This window comes from Belonocnema kinseyi, chromosome 2 (genome assembly GCF_010883055.1).
Source record: "Belonocnema kinseyi isolate 2016_QV_RU_SX_M_011 chromosome 2, B_treatae_v1, whole genome shotgun sequence".
NCBI classification, from domain to species: domain Eukaryota; kingdom Metazoa; phylum Arthropoda; class Insecta; order Hymenoptera; family Cynipidae; genus Belonocnema; species Belonocnema kinseyi.
This window is the reverse complement of record NC_046658.1, coordinates 38,146,774-38,164,164: the sequence shown is the minus strand read 5'-3', so window position 1 is coordinate 38,164,164 and position 17,391 is coordinate 38,146,774. Positions and strand designations below refer to the sequence as shown.

General features: G+C 32.6%; 2 protein-coding genes across 3 annotated transcripts in view; one reads left to right on the top strand and one right to left on the bottom strand.

The window, feature by feature from the left end:
• LOC117167835 overlaps positions 1-16,408 on the top strand; it is a 26,806-nt gene extending 10,398 nt beyond the window's left edge. Inside the window, exons 2-3 of one of the 2 annotated variants that reach the window (XM_033353039.1) lie at positions 15,313-15,741; positions 16,318-16,408. In XM_033353039.1, coding sequence (XP_033208930.1) covers positions 15,313-15,741; positions 16,318-16,404 — 516 coding nt within the window. In that variant the 3' untranslated portion in view covers positions 16,405-16,408. Of the gene's footprint in view, positions 1-13,577; positions 13,724-15,312; positions 15,742-16,317 lie in introns of those variants that run through there. The other variant, XR_004466438.1, reaches the window with a different exon arrangement.
• LOC117167836 (RING-box protein 2) overlaps positions 1-17,391 on the bottom strand; it is a 108,130-nt gene that overhangs the window by 51,416 nt on the left and 39,323 nt on the right. The gene's annotated exons all lie outside the window — the stretch shown is intronic.

Below are 17,391 nucleotides of genomic sequence, written 5' to 3'. Positions count from 1 at the left end.
ATATATCTAGTCGGGAGTGGTGCTGACTGAAAACAGATGATTTAGAGCGATTCGCGCGCCATATGTTGGTCATTCTAAGGACTTATTGAACTACCCTCGTATTATTCATCTGAAGTTTGAAAAAAACGCAGCGTTTTTATTCAACTTCAGAAAAATAATATCTCGGGAATTCACTGTGATTATTAATAGGCTGAATAATTTTTTTAGAGTATCAACCTAAAATAGTAAAGTAGCACGACAATACAAAAAAATGAGGGACTACTTTTAACAGGTATCCTTTTCAAATCACTATAAATTATATCTGTGAACCTTAAATATTTCAAAAATAGGGTTAATATTATACAGAAATTATTCACTTTAAATTCTGTTGGTTGGGACAGTTTCGTGAAAAAAACATTTTGCGTACTTTTTTATTTCAAATTTCTAAACGACGTTATGTCGAATCTTGAAAAAATACTAAATTTTACTTTGACATAAGTACATTACTACGATAATTTCAGAAACTTTGTTGAAGGAAAGTGGAAAATGACTGGTACTTGAACTGGTCAACTATTTGGCAATCTATATAAGTTACCATTTTTTCTGTTATCTACATTGAAAGCTTTTGATATTCTCGATCAAATGCGCCAGGATGAAGCTATTTTGACATTTTTTAAAGAAGATACTGCAAAAATAGTGCAAATTTCAATGTTCTTGGGATAATTTTAAAGGGAAGTTTATATAGAATCGCGTAACTTATCACCATTATTGCGAATATTTTTGCTTGAATGGTGTAACTTTTTTAAAGTTGATAAAAGTTGGAAAATATAAATTTTTTCTATTGAAAGAAATATTTTTTGGAAAATATATGAAATGAGTAATTATGAGGTCTCCATCAAATTCATTAAAACAAATTTTTTGTCCAATGCTAGCACGGAAAGGTGATTTTGTTGGCCAGTTTAGAGGGAAAAATTACCGATTTCTCGATCATTGTCCTTGGCAATGGGAAAAGAAGAGCCAATCGTTTGAGAAATGTAACAAGTGTGGACAAAGTACTTTGCCAACAGTGACAAAAATACTTTTTCCGCACTTTTTAATTTGCTTACTGTTGGAAAAGTACTTTGTCCACGTTTTTCTGAAATGAGTGTAGCAATAGTAGAAGAATAATTAAATGAGAATAATTTTTTGTACCTATGCCACTGAAATCTTATTTCCCGTATGGTTACGAGAAAAAGTATCATGTGCAACTAGTGGGCAGAGTATAGGTAATTTCAAATGAGTCTGATACCCGCAATCATCAGAAATAACCTACTTTTCCCACTCGCTGCACAATATACTATATTTGATTTTTATTATTTTCCTACAGATGAGATGTCTTTGAATTATTTAAATTTATTGTTCCAACTTTGTAATATGTTTATTATATTAGATTTTATTTAAATTCTAAGAAAACATTGAAATTTGTATTTTTGAAAAATCTTATGTAAAAACTGATAACATGCCCTTCATCCTGGCTCATAGTATATAGAATTCTGATAGATTCGAATCTGTTAGGGAGAAAAAATTTTATCTGCTATGGTTAACATTAAAAGAACTTAAGATCGGCACAGTCCATTGTATACTGATATGTGCACATATAGAATATATCAGAGATCAATTAACTTTTATGGTGTTATACTTAAGTATTCATCCCTCCCTCTCTAATTCTCGACTAAACAATAAGAAAATCTTAAGTAAAATTCCCGGAGTTTTTTCGATTTCCCAATCCGCTAGACACGCTGCTGATGTTTGACATCTATAGAAAAATTAAGCCGAAACAAAATTGTGTTAACTTGTCTTAAGTTTAGGAATACTTACATTTACATTTTAAACAACTTACCCAAACTTAGAGTGACCTTCAGAAGGTCAAGGTTAAATGTTGAAAAATCGTGCAGAAGCTGGTTTCTTTGAACTTTTGAGGATTTATGGACGAACAAATGTTTGGGCAGGCTTGGGAACCCACGATCTTGAGGCAAGGGGAGTCACGGTAAACAAGCATCCCAAACATTTGTTCGCCCATAAATCCTAAAAAATTAAAAGAAAAAAGCTTCTGTACGATTTTTCAACATTTAACCTTGACCTTCTGAAGGTCACTTCATCAAATTAAAAATGATATTTTCGGACGAAAAATTTTTCGCTCTTTCCGAATCCGGTGTCAAAAATAGGGATTACCGTTTAAAAAACTGACTGCGACATCCAAATTACTTTGAAAATTGACCCCAAGGTCACAGTTATTAGTACAGTCAGATGGAACCCATCGTCTTGAACAACTTTTGTCCACGCAATTTTTTCGTATCTGGCTTACCAAATAAGATATTTGCGTGTGTAAATTAAAGTAGCCCACTCGGTATATTACAGTTCTACCTATTATTAATTTTATACATTTAACATAAAATTAGATATTGATATCTTATTCTAAGCTGAAAGAGAACGAATCGTGTTAGAACAAATCAAAGCTAGCAGGAATCGAACACTGGTCTCCAAGGCAGCCGAACAGAAATATTTTCCTGCGATAAACAAAAAATTAAGAAATTCATCAATTTTTGATCATCCGGATGAACCTAGGGGCATATGACCTTATTCGGCACTCAATTTCCTATTTTAAATGAGGATTTGCACAAAGAATCTATATTACAATGTTTTTCCTCTCATTGCAACTTTAAATTGAAAATGGTAATTTTTTTTACGTATTTTGCAATTTACGTTATTGAACTCATAGTTATTGCAACAACAGTTTTATTACTTAATTCTTTAATGCCACTTTTTCTTAACTTTAATCTACTATCAAAAATATTAATCTTTTGTAACTCTAAATGGCATTTATTAAATTTGTAGTATACTTATAATTGATATGGAAAAAGTATTTCTTCTTATCGGTGTGGCAATAATACTATTTTCCCCGCTACATCCTAAATTGCCATCGAACTCTTGTAAATAAATAAAAATAAATAATTATAATTCCAAATTTTACAACCAAAAGTTTCTCACTATATAAGTGTCAGTTCCAGAAAATATGTATACATGGCATATACTAATATTAAGGCATGTATGTGTATAACAGTAGGTCCGACTATTTCAAAAAGTATCATGATCTTATCGGGAATAAATTTTTTATCTTGATTCGAAGAAGATTAGAAATGCGATAAGCCACATTGTATAAAAAAGATGACATCACATGACAAACGAAGAAAAGCTAGCAAAATTTCAGCAGCGAAGGACGCAGTGGAATGGGAGGTTTTTGATCCAGAGCATTCTACTTGAAACAAATTTCTTACGCAGGCTTCCGGAAATACATGAGTCCATTCCGAGGTCGATTCGTAAGTCGTCAAGCGGTGGTGATGTACGAGTATATTGATCGAAAAACAAGAATTTGAGCATTCTCTTGACTCAACTTCACATAATGAAAATTTGTTTAAAAAACATCATTTAAAGAGTGCGACGTCCAAAATTATTTTAAAAAATACAGAAAAAGTTTTTGTTAATTTACGAAATATTATTTGTGTTGAATAGACTAAACTTTTTTCTTCAATCTACATACATTTTTGGTTGACTTGTTTTGTTAATTTTACCCTCGGAACACTAATATTTACAAAATAAATTATTATTGATTTCAACCAAATGATTATCCAAAGACATTCAAATTTTTGTTGTCAACTTCTTTAACCAGCAACCTGTCCAACTAAACTCGAACTGTTAATAAATTTTCGTATTTCACAATGAAAAGAAAAACAGAAAACTAATATCACACTTACTATCAGGCTTATGTTTAATTACTCTATTATAACTTATCATTAAAAATAATAACCATTTTTGAAAAAGCAACAGATCGATACCTGCATGTTAAAAAAAATCTCTCTTGGAGTAATCGTCTAAACTCTAAAGCGACCACCCTCGCGTTTTTCGTCTGAAAGAACCACTCCATTTTTTAAATTTACTCCTCTTTTTAGTACGCGTACTTACACGGCAAACAGCAGAAAGGCTCAGTAATTATTATTCTCTGGTTTAATATAATATTTTCAAATACTTGTAATTCACGGATTTCAAGGAATGTACGGAATTCCAGGATTTCAAGAAATTCATGGAAATGAAAGAATTCAAGAAATTCACGGAATTAAAGCAATTCGTGAAATTCACGAAATTTGTGGAATTCAAGCACTTCACGGAATTCAAGAATTCATGCAAATTAGGGAATTCAGAAAATTAAAGGAATTAAAGAAATTCACGGATTTCAAACGATTGAAAAAATACAAGGGATTTACGTATTTTTCGGAATTCAAGCTATTCATGCAAATCACGGAATTCAAGCCATTCGTGGAATTTAAGGAATTCACGGCATTCAAGTAATTCACGAATATTACGAAACTTAGAAAATCCAAGGACTTCATGGAATTGAAGTATTCAAGGAATTTTACTAATTCAAAGAATTCAAGTAATTTACGGAAATTAGAGAATTTAGGATATTCAAGAAATTCAAGGAATTCAAGCCATTTGCGGAGTTCACGTATATTACGAAATTTAAAGAATTCTAGGAATTCAAAAAATTCAAGAAATACACGGGACACACGTAATTTAAGAAATTCAAACTATTCACGTAATTCGCGAAATTTGAACAGTTAATGGAAATCAAGGATTTTACGGAATTTACGGAATTGAAGCAATTAATGGAATTCACGGAATTGAAGTAATTCAGGGAATTCGCGGAAATTACGGAATTCAGGAAATTTAAGGAATTCATGGCATTCATGAGGGGTAGACTTTCGAAAAACGATTATCTTCGATGAATTTGAAACTCCGTATACCTATGTATTTGGACGCGCTGATCTCAAATATGATAGTTTGTTTCAGTCAATAATAGAAATTTATAAAAAAATCTTAAAAGAAATGTTGTAGATATTTAAAAAATACATATTTTATTTTCAATATGATTTTACCCTACGATTGACAGTTTTGGACTTAATGCACGAAAAAAATGAAATTTTTAGTTTTTTGGGGTTTTGACATATTATGTAAATAAACAACATGTGAATCATAGATTAATCTAAAAATCTATCCTCCCTTATACCACCTTGTACCATTCTCTTCATCACTTTCCCCATACTAACTACCTGATCCCCGACTAGCACCGAGTGAGTAACGCTACCCCGAAAGGGATATGGCTTAAAGGTATACTAGCTAGATACTTCTAATTATATATACCCAGGGGGAAAAGTCGGATATTAGCCAGAGTTCACGATCGGCGCAGTGCCGCGCCAGTTGTAATACAGAATAAATATCAGTAATGGCTGTTAGTACTGTGCCAACCATCGGCATAGTATTGGGTTACAACTGGCTCAGCACTGACTGTCATTACTGGTAGAATACTGCCACAAGAATTACACCAACGGTTGGCGCCATAATGGTTTACAACTGGCTCAGTACTGACCGTCACCACCGATGAAATACCGACACAGGAGTTCCGCCAACGGTTGGCGTGATACTGGTATACTACTGGCGTAGTACTGGTACGTATTACTGGACAAATACTGACACAAGAGTTCCACCAACGGTTGGAATCATTCTGGTCTACTACTGGCTGAGGAGTAATATGCATTACTGGTGAAATACCGGTACCAGCGTTTCATCACTGATTGGCGTACTACTGGCCATATACCAACTTCAAGTTCTGATTAAAAACCGATCAGTGGTTGGCTTGATACTGGGTCTACTACTGGCGCAGTACTGATAAGTATTACTGGTCAAATACTGACACAAGAGTTCAACCCACGGTTGGCATCATAATGATGTACTACTGTATTGGCCTAGTATTGCAGATCAGTACAAAATTTAAATATCATCAGGGCATTTAGCCTTACCGCGCCAGCAACAACAGTATATACTGGCCCAGTACCAAAGTTATTCATTGGCCCGGTACTGCAAGTCAGTACATCCCAGGTGGAAATGTAGGTAGTGTGTCGGAGTTCACCACCGGTGCAGTACTGGCCCAGTACTGTCCACCAGTACAGAGAGCCGGTTGTTCGCCTAGTACTGGCAGAACGTTGGCTGCACGACCGGGGCGGTACTATGCCAGTAGTACAAAAATAGACTTAAAAATAACACGTCTATAAATGTGTTCAGGGTGTTTTGAAATGTCGAGAAATTGACTATACAATTATGGTGAAAACATTTCTTTTCTATTACTTTTTTAAGGAAAATATTCTAAGTTCCACTTTCATGAAAAATTTTAAATGTTCAGAAAAAATTACATTGGATATATGCCTTAATCGTTTTAGAATAGTCTAAAACACCTAAAAAGCAAAATTTCACACGAAGGTTTAAAGAAAATTTTTATTAAAAAAATTGTTGCGCAACGCGAACAAATAAAATATTACACGAAGAAAAATTGTAGTCGATTTAAATTATTTATTAAAAATTATTTTATGTATATTTCCGTGAACAGTTAGTTTATTTTATATCTATTTGATGTCGTATAATGATAAAAAGATTAGCGAGAAAAAAGGGTTGAAAGATTGTTGTTTTAACTTTTCTGAACTGTAGCTTATGCGGATGGCTTTTTCATAGTTTCAACTTTTCGGTTTAACGCAGTGGTTAGCACTCTCGACTGCTAGGCTATAGATTTAGCTATATAGATGTAGATTCGAAACTCTGTAGCGTTAGAAATTTTATTTGTAATTTAATGTTTAAAGATGTAAAATATGTATTCATTCTAAGCAGTGCCATTAACATGTATTGACAAAATAATCGCAGTCAATTATTCTTTATTTTTTAAATACCTATTTTGTTATATCTTTAGATTATAGGAATAGTTGATGTTCAAATTAAACAAATAGTTTGAAAATTATATTTTTGTAATTATAAATAATATTCGGACGATATGCAGACGTATGACGATGAATGGATGGTCTTTAGAACAATTAAATAATTTTGTACCATTTTTAAAATTAACTCCGGCGTTTCCGTACGCCAGCAGTTTGCCAGTATTGCCCCAGTACTGCATAGTATTGGACAAGCACAGCCAGCCAGTACTGGAACTCCGGAAGGCGGTACTGGGCCAGTACTGGGCCGCTGGTGTATTTCTACCTGGGATACCTACGTTATCACTTGAAGCCTGACCAGTACCTGCCCAGTACTAATCTGCAGTAGTGGCCCAGTGGTGAACTTCAGTGCTGGCCGAGTTGTATAGGTCAGTACCTCGCCGAGTTTGCAGTATTGGTTGAGCTTGTACTGAGCCAGTACTAACAGAGGGTACCGCACTAGTACCAAATGTAAGTACTAGCCCAGTGCTGACTAAATACTGCAAGTCAGTACAGAACATTGTTATCATTAGGGGTTTTACCGGTATAAAACCAATAGTCCTGCCAATATTGTAACAGTACCGCGCCAGTACCGAATTGCGACCGGCGTTACTGGCGTGGTACTGTGCCGGTAGTAAATTTCTCCCTGCGTAGGTATACTAACTAGATAAGAAAAAAATTAAATAAATAATAATAGTAAATAATAGATAAATACGAAGTATCTCGCGTAAATTCACCGTTCTTGCTTACCTTCTAGGATGAAAGGAGCAGGAATTGACTACGTATACGTTCCGCTTGCGTCAGGATCGGTTTCTTTAAGGAACCATGATCGTAGTTTCCGGAACATACAACTTCTCATATGATCACAGTAATACAAGATGATGAATTTTTATGTAGATGAATTTCAATTTTACATTAAATTACGTAAATCACTTAATTTTAACCAGAAATGGAACTTAAGTGCAGTGTCTCCTATCTAATATACGAGTAATATGGTTATTAACTGACAGGTATGTTGAGTTTAGGATGATTTTCATTTGCACGCTCTGAAGTTTAATTTGTGCTGGCAGAAAGGCGTGCGCCAAATTCGATGCGGCGATGCGCAAACACTAAAAAGGATTTCGTCGACTTTAGAAGAGGTGCCAAGAGAGCAGCTGAGAGTAGCCAATATGTTGTCGATAGCGCTGGCTGGATAGTATCGATCAACACTGAGCTCATGGTATAGTCGTTTCGTCAACGTTTCATATTTTGATATATGTACTCAGATCTATAACAGATTTGGATTATGACTAGAATAGTCGTACATATGTGATAAAAAAAGATATAAAAAAAAAGAAGATTCACGTCTGCACCTGATAGCTTGAAATTAATATAAGTTCCTTGTTTAGTGTCATTAAGTTTTTTTCCCTTCTATTAATCTCATTGACTTGGACGATAAAACAACTTGATTCATTAGGCATAAATCAATAACTTATTAAATTCTCACACTTAAAAAAAAATATTTATTTCCTAAAATTATTCAATTTTTAATTTTATATTAATTTCATGTTCCTAATAACTGAACGATAGCGCATAGATTTTATGAATTTCAACAATCAGCTGACTTAAATTAACCTATAAGTTTAATTTCACATGCACGCGTTGACGAAAAGTCAACAATCTTTCTGTCTTAAATTAACCTATAAAGTACATTTTACGTACATAAAGCAGTTGACTTTCAACCAAGTGCGTTACTTAAAGTCATGTTATAATCATCAGTTGACTTTCAACTGGCGAATACGCGATATTTTTAGACATTTTTTGTTGTTGTTGGAAAGCAAGTGTCAGAAAGCAGGGGGAGGGGAATTTTTACGACACGAGCGACGGCAATAAAAAAAGGGTCCCCCCTGCTTTCTGACAGTTGCTTTCCAACAACAACAAAAAATGTCACCAAATATCGCGTATTTCACAAAAAATAGGACTATCACATCCTTCCGGGCAACTGAAAATAATTACAGAGCCTATCCTTTGCAGTTAGAATCGCTTTAATATCTTTATTGGAACTGAAGATAATACATGATAATATATGTATTGCACTAGCATTTTTTTTTTTGGCTGATTTATTAAGCTTCAAAGGCAGATGCCTATCATTTTCTCGTCGACAGTGGAACATTACTGCTTCGCGAGTTTGACAACATCCTTTTTGTTCTTATGTTAGGATGTCATTCTCGTCGCAGGGAGAATATACCTTATCTGCAATTATAGCTGTAAGGTATTTATAAATTTTTGAAAGAAGGTATCGGCCTAAATTCCGACAGAGACAAATGGATGTTAAGACTCAAAATCTGGATTTTTAACTATAAGACAACGATCTAGATATTAGGCTGGAATATTTTGATATTAAAATGAAAGAGTATTAAAAATTCTAAATATAAAAATATTGAGATATGAAACTTTACTATAGTAAAGTTTAATATTTCTGCTGAGTTTAACAAATTTTCAGTTATTTTATAAATTTTCGGATATTTTCTGTAACATCTACCAAATTTTTAATTTTACAATTTAAAGATGTTAATTTGACACAAAAATTCAGTAAATTTTATAGAAAACATCCGTAAATTTATCAAATAACTGAAAATTTTGTAAACTCTGCAAAAAATCGGTAATCTTTACAGAAAAATGTATGCTGTCCCTATTTTAACTGAAAATCCTGTAACCTTAGCAGAATTTTTTCCTGCTTGTGGAAGGATTAGTCATTATGATTAAGGACAGGGTTGCCAGGAATTTTTATTGGAATTTCACACACAAAAAACTGGGGTTTCCATTAGAACCCATTTTTGGTTTCAAATGAGCTGCAACAAAAATGAACCCCACTTACTGAAAAAGGAACCCAAAACGATAGACAAGCTCTAAATAATCTCTCAGTTGGCGATCTAAAGGAACACAATTATAATTGAGCCTATTTATAAAGGACGCATTTTTCGCTTTGCACACTTCGACATATTTTAAAACTAATAACATGATTTTTACCTTCAAGGAAACATGTATTAACTTTTATTTGAGCCGCAACTTTAGTGAACCCCCAGTTTTTTCTGTGTACGATAGAGGTGACTCAATATATCCAAGCCAATCGACCTGACATCGTAATGCGTAAAAAAAGCTGGAAGTGTCTAAACTCTAAATGATCCATATTACTTATCCATTTAACCGGAACTTGAAGGCAACTTATACAACCAAGATCCATAAGCATAGCAAGTTAAGGCATGAATTGAAGACAATATGGAGGAATTTCAAATATGTGTCTATTTGCCCTATTGTGATTTCGGCTACAGGCAATGTGCACTGAACGTATTCAACATTTAGGTAACACCCGTTGCACTGTAAGAAACTTTCTATATCATCAGGAAGCAAGCGACTAACAAAGAAACATCCAGAGACGATTGTTGTCACCTCCAACGCTCGCGGCCGCTGTGTAAGGATAACAACGATAAAAGACAAACTCCAAACTACACCATGCTCATAATTTTTTAACTACAACGTCAACACAAAATATTTCAAAGATTGTATGAAATTCACTTATAACACCCTCATCTCATTAGACTTACACTCAGAGAAAAGATTGAGTTGATTCAACAAAACAGTTTGTTCAACCTACTTTGTATGTTGAAACTAACAAATTTGGTCAGCTAAAATAAACCTTTGGTTGTATTTAGAAAACACAACGAACCAAATAAATGCATTTAGCGGAATATATCATTTATTAGAAAATGATTTGGTTAAAGTTACGAGATAATTTGGCCGATTCAACGACACACGTCAAGAAGATTTTGAATGTTAGTACAACCTTTAGTTCACAGGGCAGGGTGCAAGAACCCCAAACAAATGTATGGAAAAAGTCTTTCAGTCATATTTTGTAAAAGTACGGCTTTCAGATACTGTAAATGATTCTTATCAAAAGTTTTGATTACATAGAAGGTCTTTTTCCATACATTTTGTACGGCCGTTGATACGATGGTTGTTGATTCAAACAAAATATTTGTTTGTATCAACCAATATAATTGATTGGATCAACCCAAATATTTGGTTGGATCAACAAAAATATTTATTTTAATCAACCAAACTTTTAACCATAAAATTTGGTTGACTCAACCAAACATTTGATTGGCCATATAGCAATGTATTTATTTCTTTGATCCAAACAAATTTGTGTTGAATCAACCAAACTTTTTTCTGAATGTAGTCCGTGGCTATGATGAAAAACCGGGTTCACCCGTGTATAAGTAAAATGCAAATAATAATTATGTCATACCAGCGAGGAAGGTGGAAGATGTGGAAGGTGATGAGTAATTGAGCATATAGAATTGAAAATGAAAAAAATGTTAATTACTCAATTACGGAATCGGTCGGAGAAACTGGATTTGACTAATTTAAAAGATCAGAAATCCTAGAATTATATGCAGAACTGAGAATAAAAACAAGCACTGCTAAAAAAATACACTGAGAAACTCATGTACACAATGCACAAAAAATGGAATTTTTTAAATCACGAAAATTATAAAAAATTTGGACTAGAGGACTTTCTTTTATTTATTTAAGCAGGTTTTTATGCACTTTTTTCATCCTCTGGCAATTGAACCTCGGATGATTTATTATGAAAAAATGGAACTCTAGTTTTTTGCCCCTGCAAGCAGACAGAAGTGGTGAATTTTGAGAGGCTATAACTTACTACCTATTAAAGGTAGGAAATTTTTCTTTTTGAAATTACAACAAATTAAGTCTACTGTTACTCAACTGCTGAGAACTCTTCCATACAGTGATCAGGTTTAAAAGTAAACAGTAGGTATTTTTTAAACCATAATTTGGAACCTATTAAAGATAGCAGGTTATTTTGTTCAGCTTTTCTCATAATTTTGTGCACTTTCTGTCTCATGATGAAAATTCTGCTACCAATTAAACGGGAATGATACATCCATGCAAAAGTAACTTTTGGATATGTTAAAAAAAATAATAAAAATAAAAATAAAAAAACTGATTTGGTAATTTACCTGTTCTAGAGATTTTGATATATCAAAAAGGACTCCATAGCGAAGCTTGCTTATAAAAAAAATTTTACTGTAGTTATTTTTTCGGAAAATTTAGGCATTTTTCCGAGGTGATGTCTGAACATATCATAGGAACGTCCCTTAGTGTCATTTAGTGTCATTTATTTAACTTACAATAATTCTTAACTCGATCCTATTTCGTGTGGAGATGAGTTGTTTTACAAAAAAGATAAGGTAGAAATCGGTTAAATATGACATGGACTTAATAAATTCGAACAATATAAAAATCGGAAGTAGTTTTTTTTAACCGCTTCAAATTGTACAGAACTACAAGTATATTATACCAGCAACTACAATTTTTTACTAGAATTCGTACGGGGTAATTTACAAAATACGCGATACGTTAAGGGGAGGGGAGGCACTTTTAAGGTGTCATTCTCCATTTTAAGTGCAATGGAAAAAGCACCTACCGGGTAGGGGGGGGGGGGGGGGGGGTGGTATTTAAAGTCCCTGAAAAATATATAACGTATTTTTTTAATCGCCCCTACAGTTTTACCAATTAATTAGAAATTTGTAAAGAAAATTACTATTCAAAAATTATTCTACGTAGTATATACCACTTTATTATATTTTATTGTGAAAATACATTTCCGTCAGGATTTACATTCGAAATTATATATTTTTTCAATGCATTTTACGTATATAATAAAAATAAAAAGAGTTTTTATTTTAAATTAAGTTTTCGGTTTCAAAAGATTATGTAGTTAAAAGCCTTCATAGCTAGTAACTGGTAAAATCTTTATTCAAATGTAGTCCTGACCTCAATTGCTGTAATTCTTGCACTTTCGAGGGATTCTTGGAAAGGAATATCTGTCACAGATTCCTTATCTAGTTCACGTCATATATTCTGTTGTTTCAAGTATAAATGTCGTCTTATAGAATACACCAGAACACGAAGTTTGCAAGAGTTTTGTTGTCTATTTATTTATCTATTAAGTTATATTAGTATGTATTAATTACTATATGATTTACCGAATATGTATTACTTCATTGCAGTATCCAAAACACATAAATCCTAATATCTTCTAAACGTATAACTAAAATATATGATTTCTTTATTAAAACCATTCTGCAATATCCAAATGAATAATACGCAGTGTCCAGGGTTTTCAAATGGAGTTGCCCAAGACGCCCAACTTGAAAAATAAATCCCCCAATCTCGCAATTCTTACAATGCTTCATTGAAGCAACCAAAAGGCTTCCAGGGTAAAACTGACTAATATCCACTCATACCACATATACCAATATCCACATTCCACATATATCCACACATACCAATATCCACACTCGAAATTTAAATCAGAACATTGTTTACTTATTCAATTATCCATTAACCAAGCACGTTTTTCTATAGACTGATTGTAATAAAAATTGTATAAACTTTAGGCCTTGCTTGACATTAATGTGTGACAATAATGACATTCTAATGGTTACCATTGACAATTTTCTACTACGACAAAAGAAGCTGAGTGTTTGCGAATGCAATGGAACTCAAAGTTTAATTATAAAGTTCAGAGAGGTTATCGGTAAAGTAGAAGAAAAGTCAACTAATCATTTAACCAATACTTACATTTCTCGCTTCCTTCCTTTTTCTTATTGGTTCATCATTCGGTAATCTCTTAAAACCAACGCAATTCCGATAAATCACCCGTATAAATACTCCGACATTATCATCTCACCCCCTCATTATTGTTCCTCGTGTTTCATTGTCTCCATCAATTTCGGTATACGAGAGTGATTTCTGTACAATTGTACATCCAAATATTTGAATTATCTACTCATTCGATTAGTTATAAGTGTCAATAGTCACGAAAAGAGCTGATCATAAAACGTGTAAGTTAATTAAAGGTTTCGGCTAAAGCTGGGGTATGTTTTCCTCTAGTGAAAAAATATTCAATAAAAAGTTTTGCAATATCACATTCACATTTCTGGTATAGAAAGGATTCTAATTGAGGAAGTATCAATTTTGTAATCCTCTTTTATTTCTTCCGATATGATTTAACATATGCATATTTTCCTTAAAAATCACAATTTACTCTCCTCAAAAATAAAATCAAATTTACTCGGAATCCGTAGAACAAAAAAACCAGCTTACTGTGCGTACTTTCGACGAAATATTACTTATCACTTATTTTCAAAAGATCTAAACTATCTATTTTATAATTATGGAATTGATTTTATGTGTACCAGGATCGTGTATGTCTTTCAATATTAATTAGTGAACATCATGCATCAATCATCGCTTTAATTCCTAATTACCTACCCAGCTACATTTTACGCAAATTGAAATAGATCTAGAACTTTCCATTATTCACAGATAAATACAAAATTTAGTATGGATAAAGTGTCTTAGATTTATTTGAGCGTAAAACAGTTTCTCCACTGATTTTCCCTGTATTTTCTTATCATTAATCTGTTTTACTGCTTCCAGACTCAGGAAAGTTTTCTATATATAAGTGAAAAAAATCAGTCTGAGCCAAAGGGCCAGAGGCGTGTAATCTACAAAATCATGTTTTTCCCTCATCAAAACAGCGGATCTCATCCAGTATTAATGTTGCCGTTGCACGATGAAGATTCACGTTAGTAACAAAAGAAATCACGTAGAATCTTATGCGCAACCATACTCATTCTTTATTGAGAAATCGGGAATCTTACGTAAATAAACTGAAGTATTATATAATTGAAATGTTTCTAAGTGCATTTTTGATCTATTATATCACGTGCAAGTCAAAATCCAACAAATGACTTTTGACGCTGAGACGACTCTTGTTTACATCTTTCTCTTTGCGAGATATTGGGAACAAAATAAGAAGAATTGAAGTCCAGTATATTCTGGTGGCAATCAGACTTCGTAGAGAGAAGATGCCCGATTTCTCAAGCTTTTATCGCGTCCTAATAACCTTGATTAGATTTGCGTCATTCCAGACATCAAGAATATTAACGAAATTCCTCCACTGGTCGGGTTTAGTTTACTTTTCAAATACAAAAGTTATTAAAATATTCTAAAGTATATACTAATCCTGAGCAGTAGAATAACAAAGAAAATTCATTAACAAAATTCATATCACTCAGATTTAGAACACTCAAAACCTAGAAAGAATTGATCACTTTTCAATTTTCTGTTTTAGATTAAATTTGGTATGCTACTGCATGCAAGTATAACTTAAATAAAATTAATTCTATTCTGCTGACAAAACTTTGTCCAGTGAATAACCGATCTATAGCCTGTAACACTTGAGAAAAGAAGTTTTCTTTCTAACATGCACTTGTGGAAGTGATCGTCATTAAAATTTTGAACCGGAGATTTTTGATTATTTTTTTCTGTAGAATTTTATTAGCCGCGATCAATGCAAACTTCTTTTTCGTTTCACGTAATAATTAAGAGAAGGAAATGTAACGAATTAGAGGTTGTTTGGTTACAGGAGCGAGCGATCCTGCCAAATTACAAGAGGGTGCCTTTGATTCCATCACGATCATCTACTGCGAGTTCGAACCTGGGCCTGGACTGTGCCTCGAATACAACCCTCTTGACGAACGTGAGTCCATTCAACAGCCAAATTACTCTACTTGTCGACCAAAAAAAATCGACGAGCAATGAGAATCAAAAACCTAATCACTATTATGCGGAGAACCTGAGGAACAATCATCAAAACGCGCTTAATAGGTCGCAGATCTATGACCCCCTCGGTAAAGAATTAGGTCCAGACTATAAACAAATAGATCCACTTTTAAAGAGCCAACAACGTCCAGTCACCAAAAAGATCATGGATTTAGAAAACCCCAAGGATAAGGTATCTTTCCAGTTCGGAAAGGATCACAAAATCAGTGTATCGACAAAATATGCCTCACAGGTAAGTTGAACCATACAAAAATATAATTTTCCTTCATGCGAAGATCAAATTACTTCTAAATATGCAAACTGACCGCGTTTATCCAACACACTCGGAAAAATATTTTCCATTCTATAAAATCATTTGTTTGACTTAATTTGGTTTATTAGAAAAAATTGGTTAAGTGAGTGAAATTTTCGGTGGTAGGCCAAACTCGTTTGCTACAATTAACCAGTTCTTGGTAGATTCGTTTTGTTAATTTGGCCAAATATTTTCTTGATTTAACGGAATCTTTTCCCGCGTGAAACTCTCAAGGCGATATTTAAAAAAGAACTTTATATTTATTTAATCACGCTCACTCAATATTGTCATTTTATTTCCTAAATTTAATAAATCATCAATTCAGCTGGTAAATAATTTAAAAAATCATCGAATACAAGGCCTTACGAACTTATAAACTAAAAAAGCAAATAATTGTGATTATTTGTTACAAACTGAAATAAAAACCAGACACTGATATTTCCTCTTTGAAAAAAGAAACATTGTTCTCAATACTATTGGACTGGTTTATTTCGATCTATTGTTTTATCCTTCAAGGAACAACATTGGAGAGTCTCCATCTTTATTCGGAAAATACACCGTTTATTAGCAAAAAATACCAAAATTCGATTTAAGAAAAGTTAAACATTTAAAAACTAGAGTTATAATTAGTAGAATTATATTAAAGGTTAAATATATTTAAATAGTAGATTATACCTCCTTTTATTACAAATGTATTTACAATAATGTTGAAAGATTAAATTATTATGTACATAAATGCTATATTATTTTCTATTATTGCCAAACTTTTTATATAATTTTAAGTTACGTAAACAAAGATGCCTAGGCGGAAATATATTATAGTTTATATATAGTGTAAAGTGTTATATATAATATTCATTTGTTTTATACATTTTTTGTATGAAAAAAATGAATAGTATATATAAAACTTCACACTATATATAAACTATATAATTTTTCCGTCTGGGTTTTTGTATTTTTTAAAATATTCTGATCATACTTTCTTCAAACTTTAAAAATATAATTGATACATAATTGAGCCGTTTTCTATAAAACCCACCTGAGTCGACTGGAGGTTTGGTTTGAAATTGCCAAAGAAACCTTTTAACCTGTATTTTTACAAACCAAGAAATGCATATTTTAGAGTGTCAAAACATTTTAAAACACGCAACATATCCTTTTCGGCTTATGAAAAAACATTTTGAAAAGTTTCTTTGGCAATTTTGTGCCAAACACTCGCGGTAACCTCGGGGGTAACCAATATTATCCAGGCGTTTGTTTTTGAAACACTGATATTCATTTTGAAGTTCACATACCCAGGCGGAAAAATTATATGTTATTTAAATACAGTGTGAAGTTTTATATATAATATTCATTTATTTTATACAAAAAATGTATAAAACAAATGAATATTCTATATAAAACTTCACGCTATATATAAAAACTATATATAATATTTTGGCCTGGTAGATAACTTAAGGTATTTCACATTCAGAAATTTAATTTTAAAAGATATATTTATTGCTTACATTTCTTTAATATACTTTGTGTTCTTAAATGATTTAAATTGGCTCAAGAGATATAATGATATAAATCAAGATTAAACGTGTA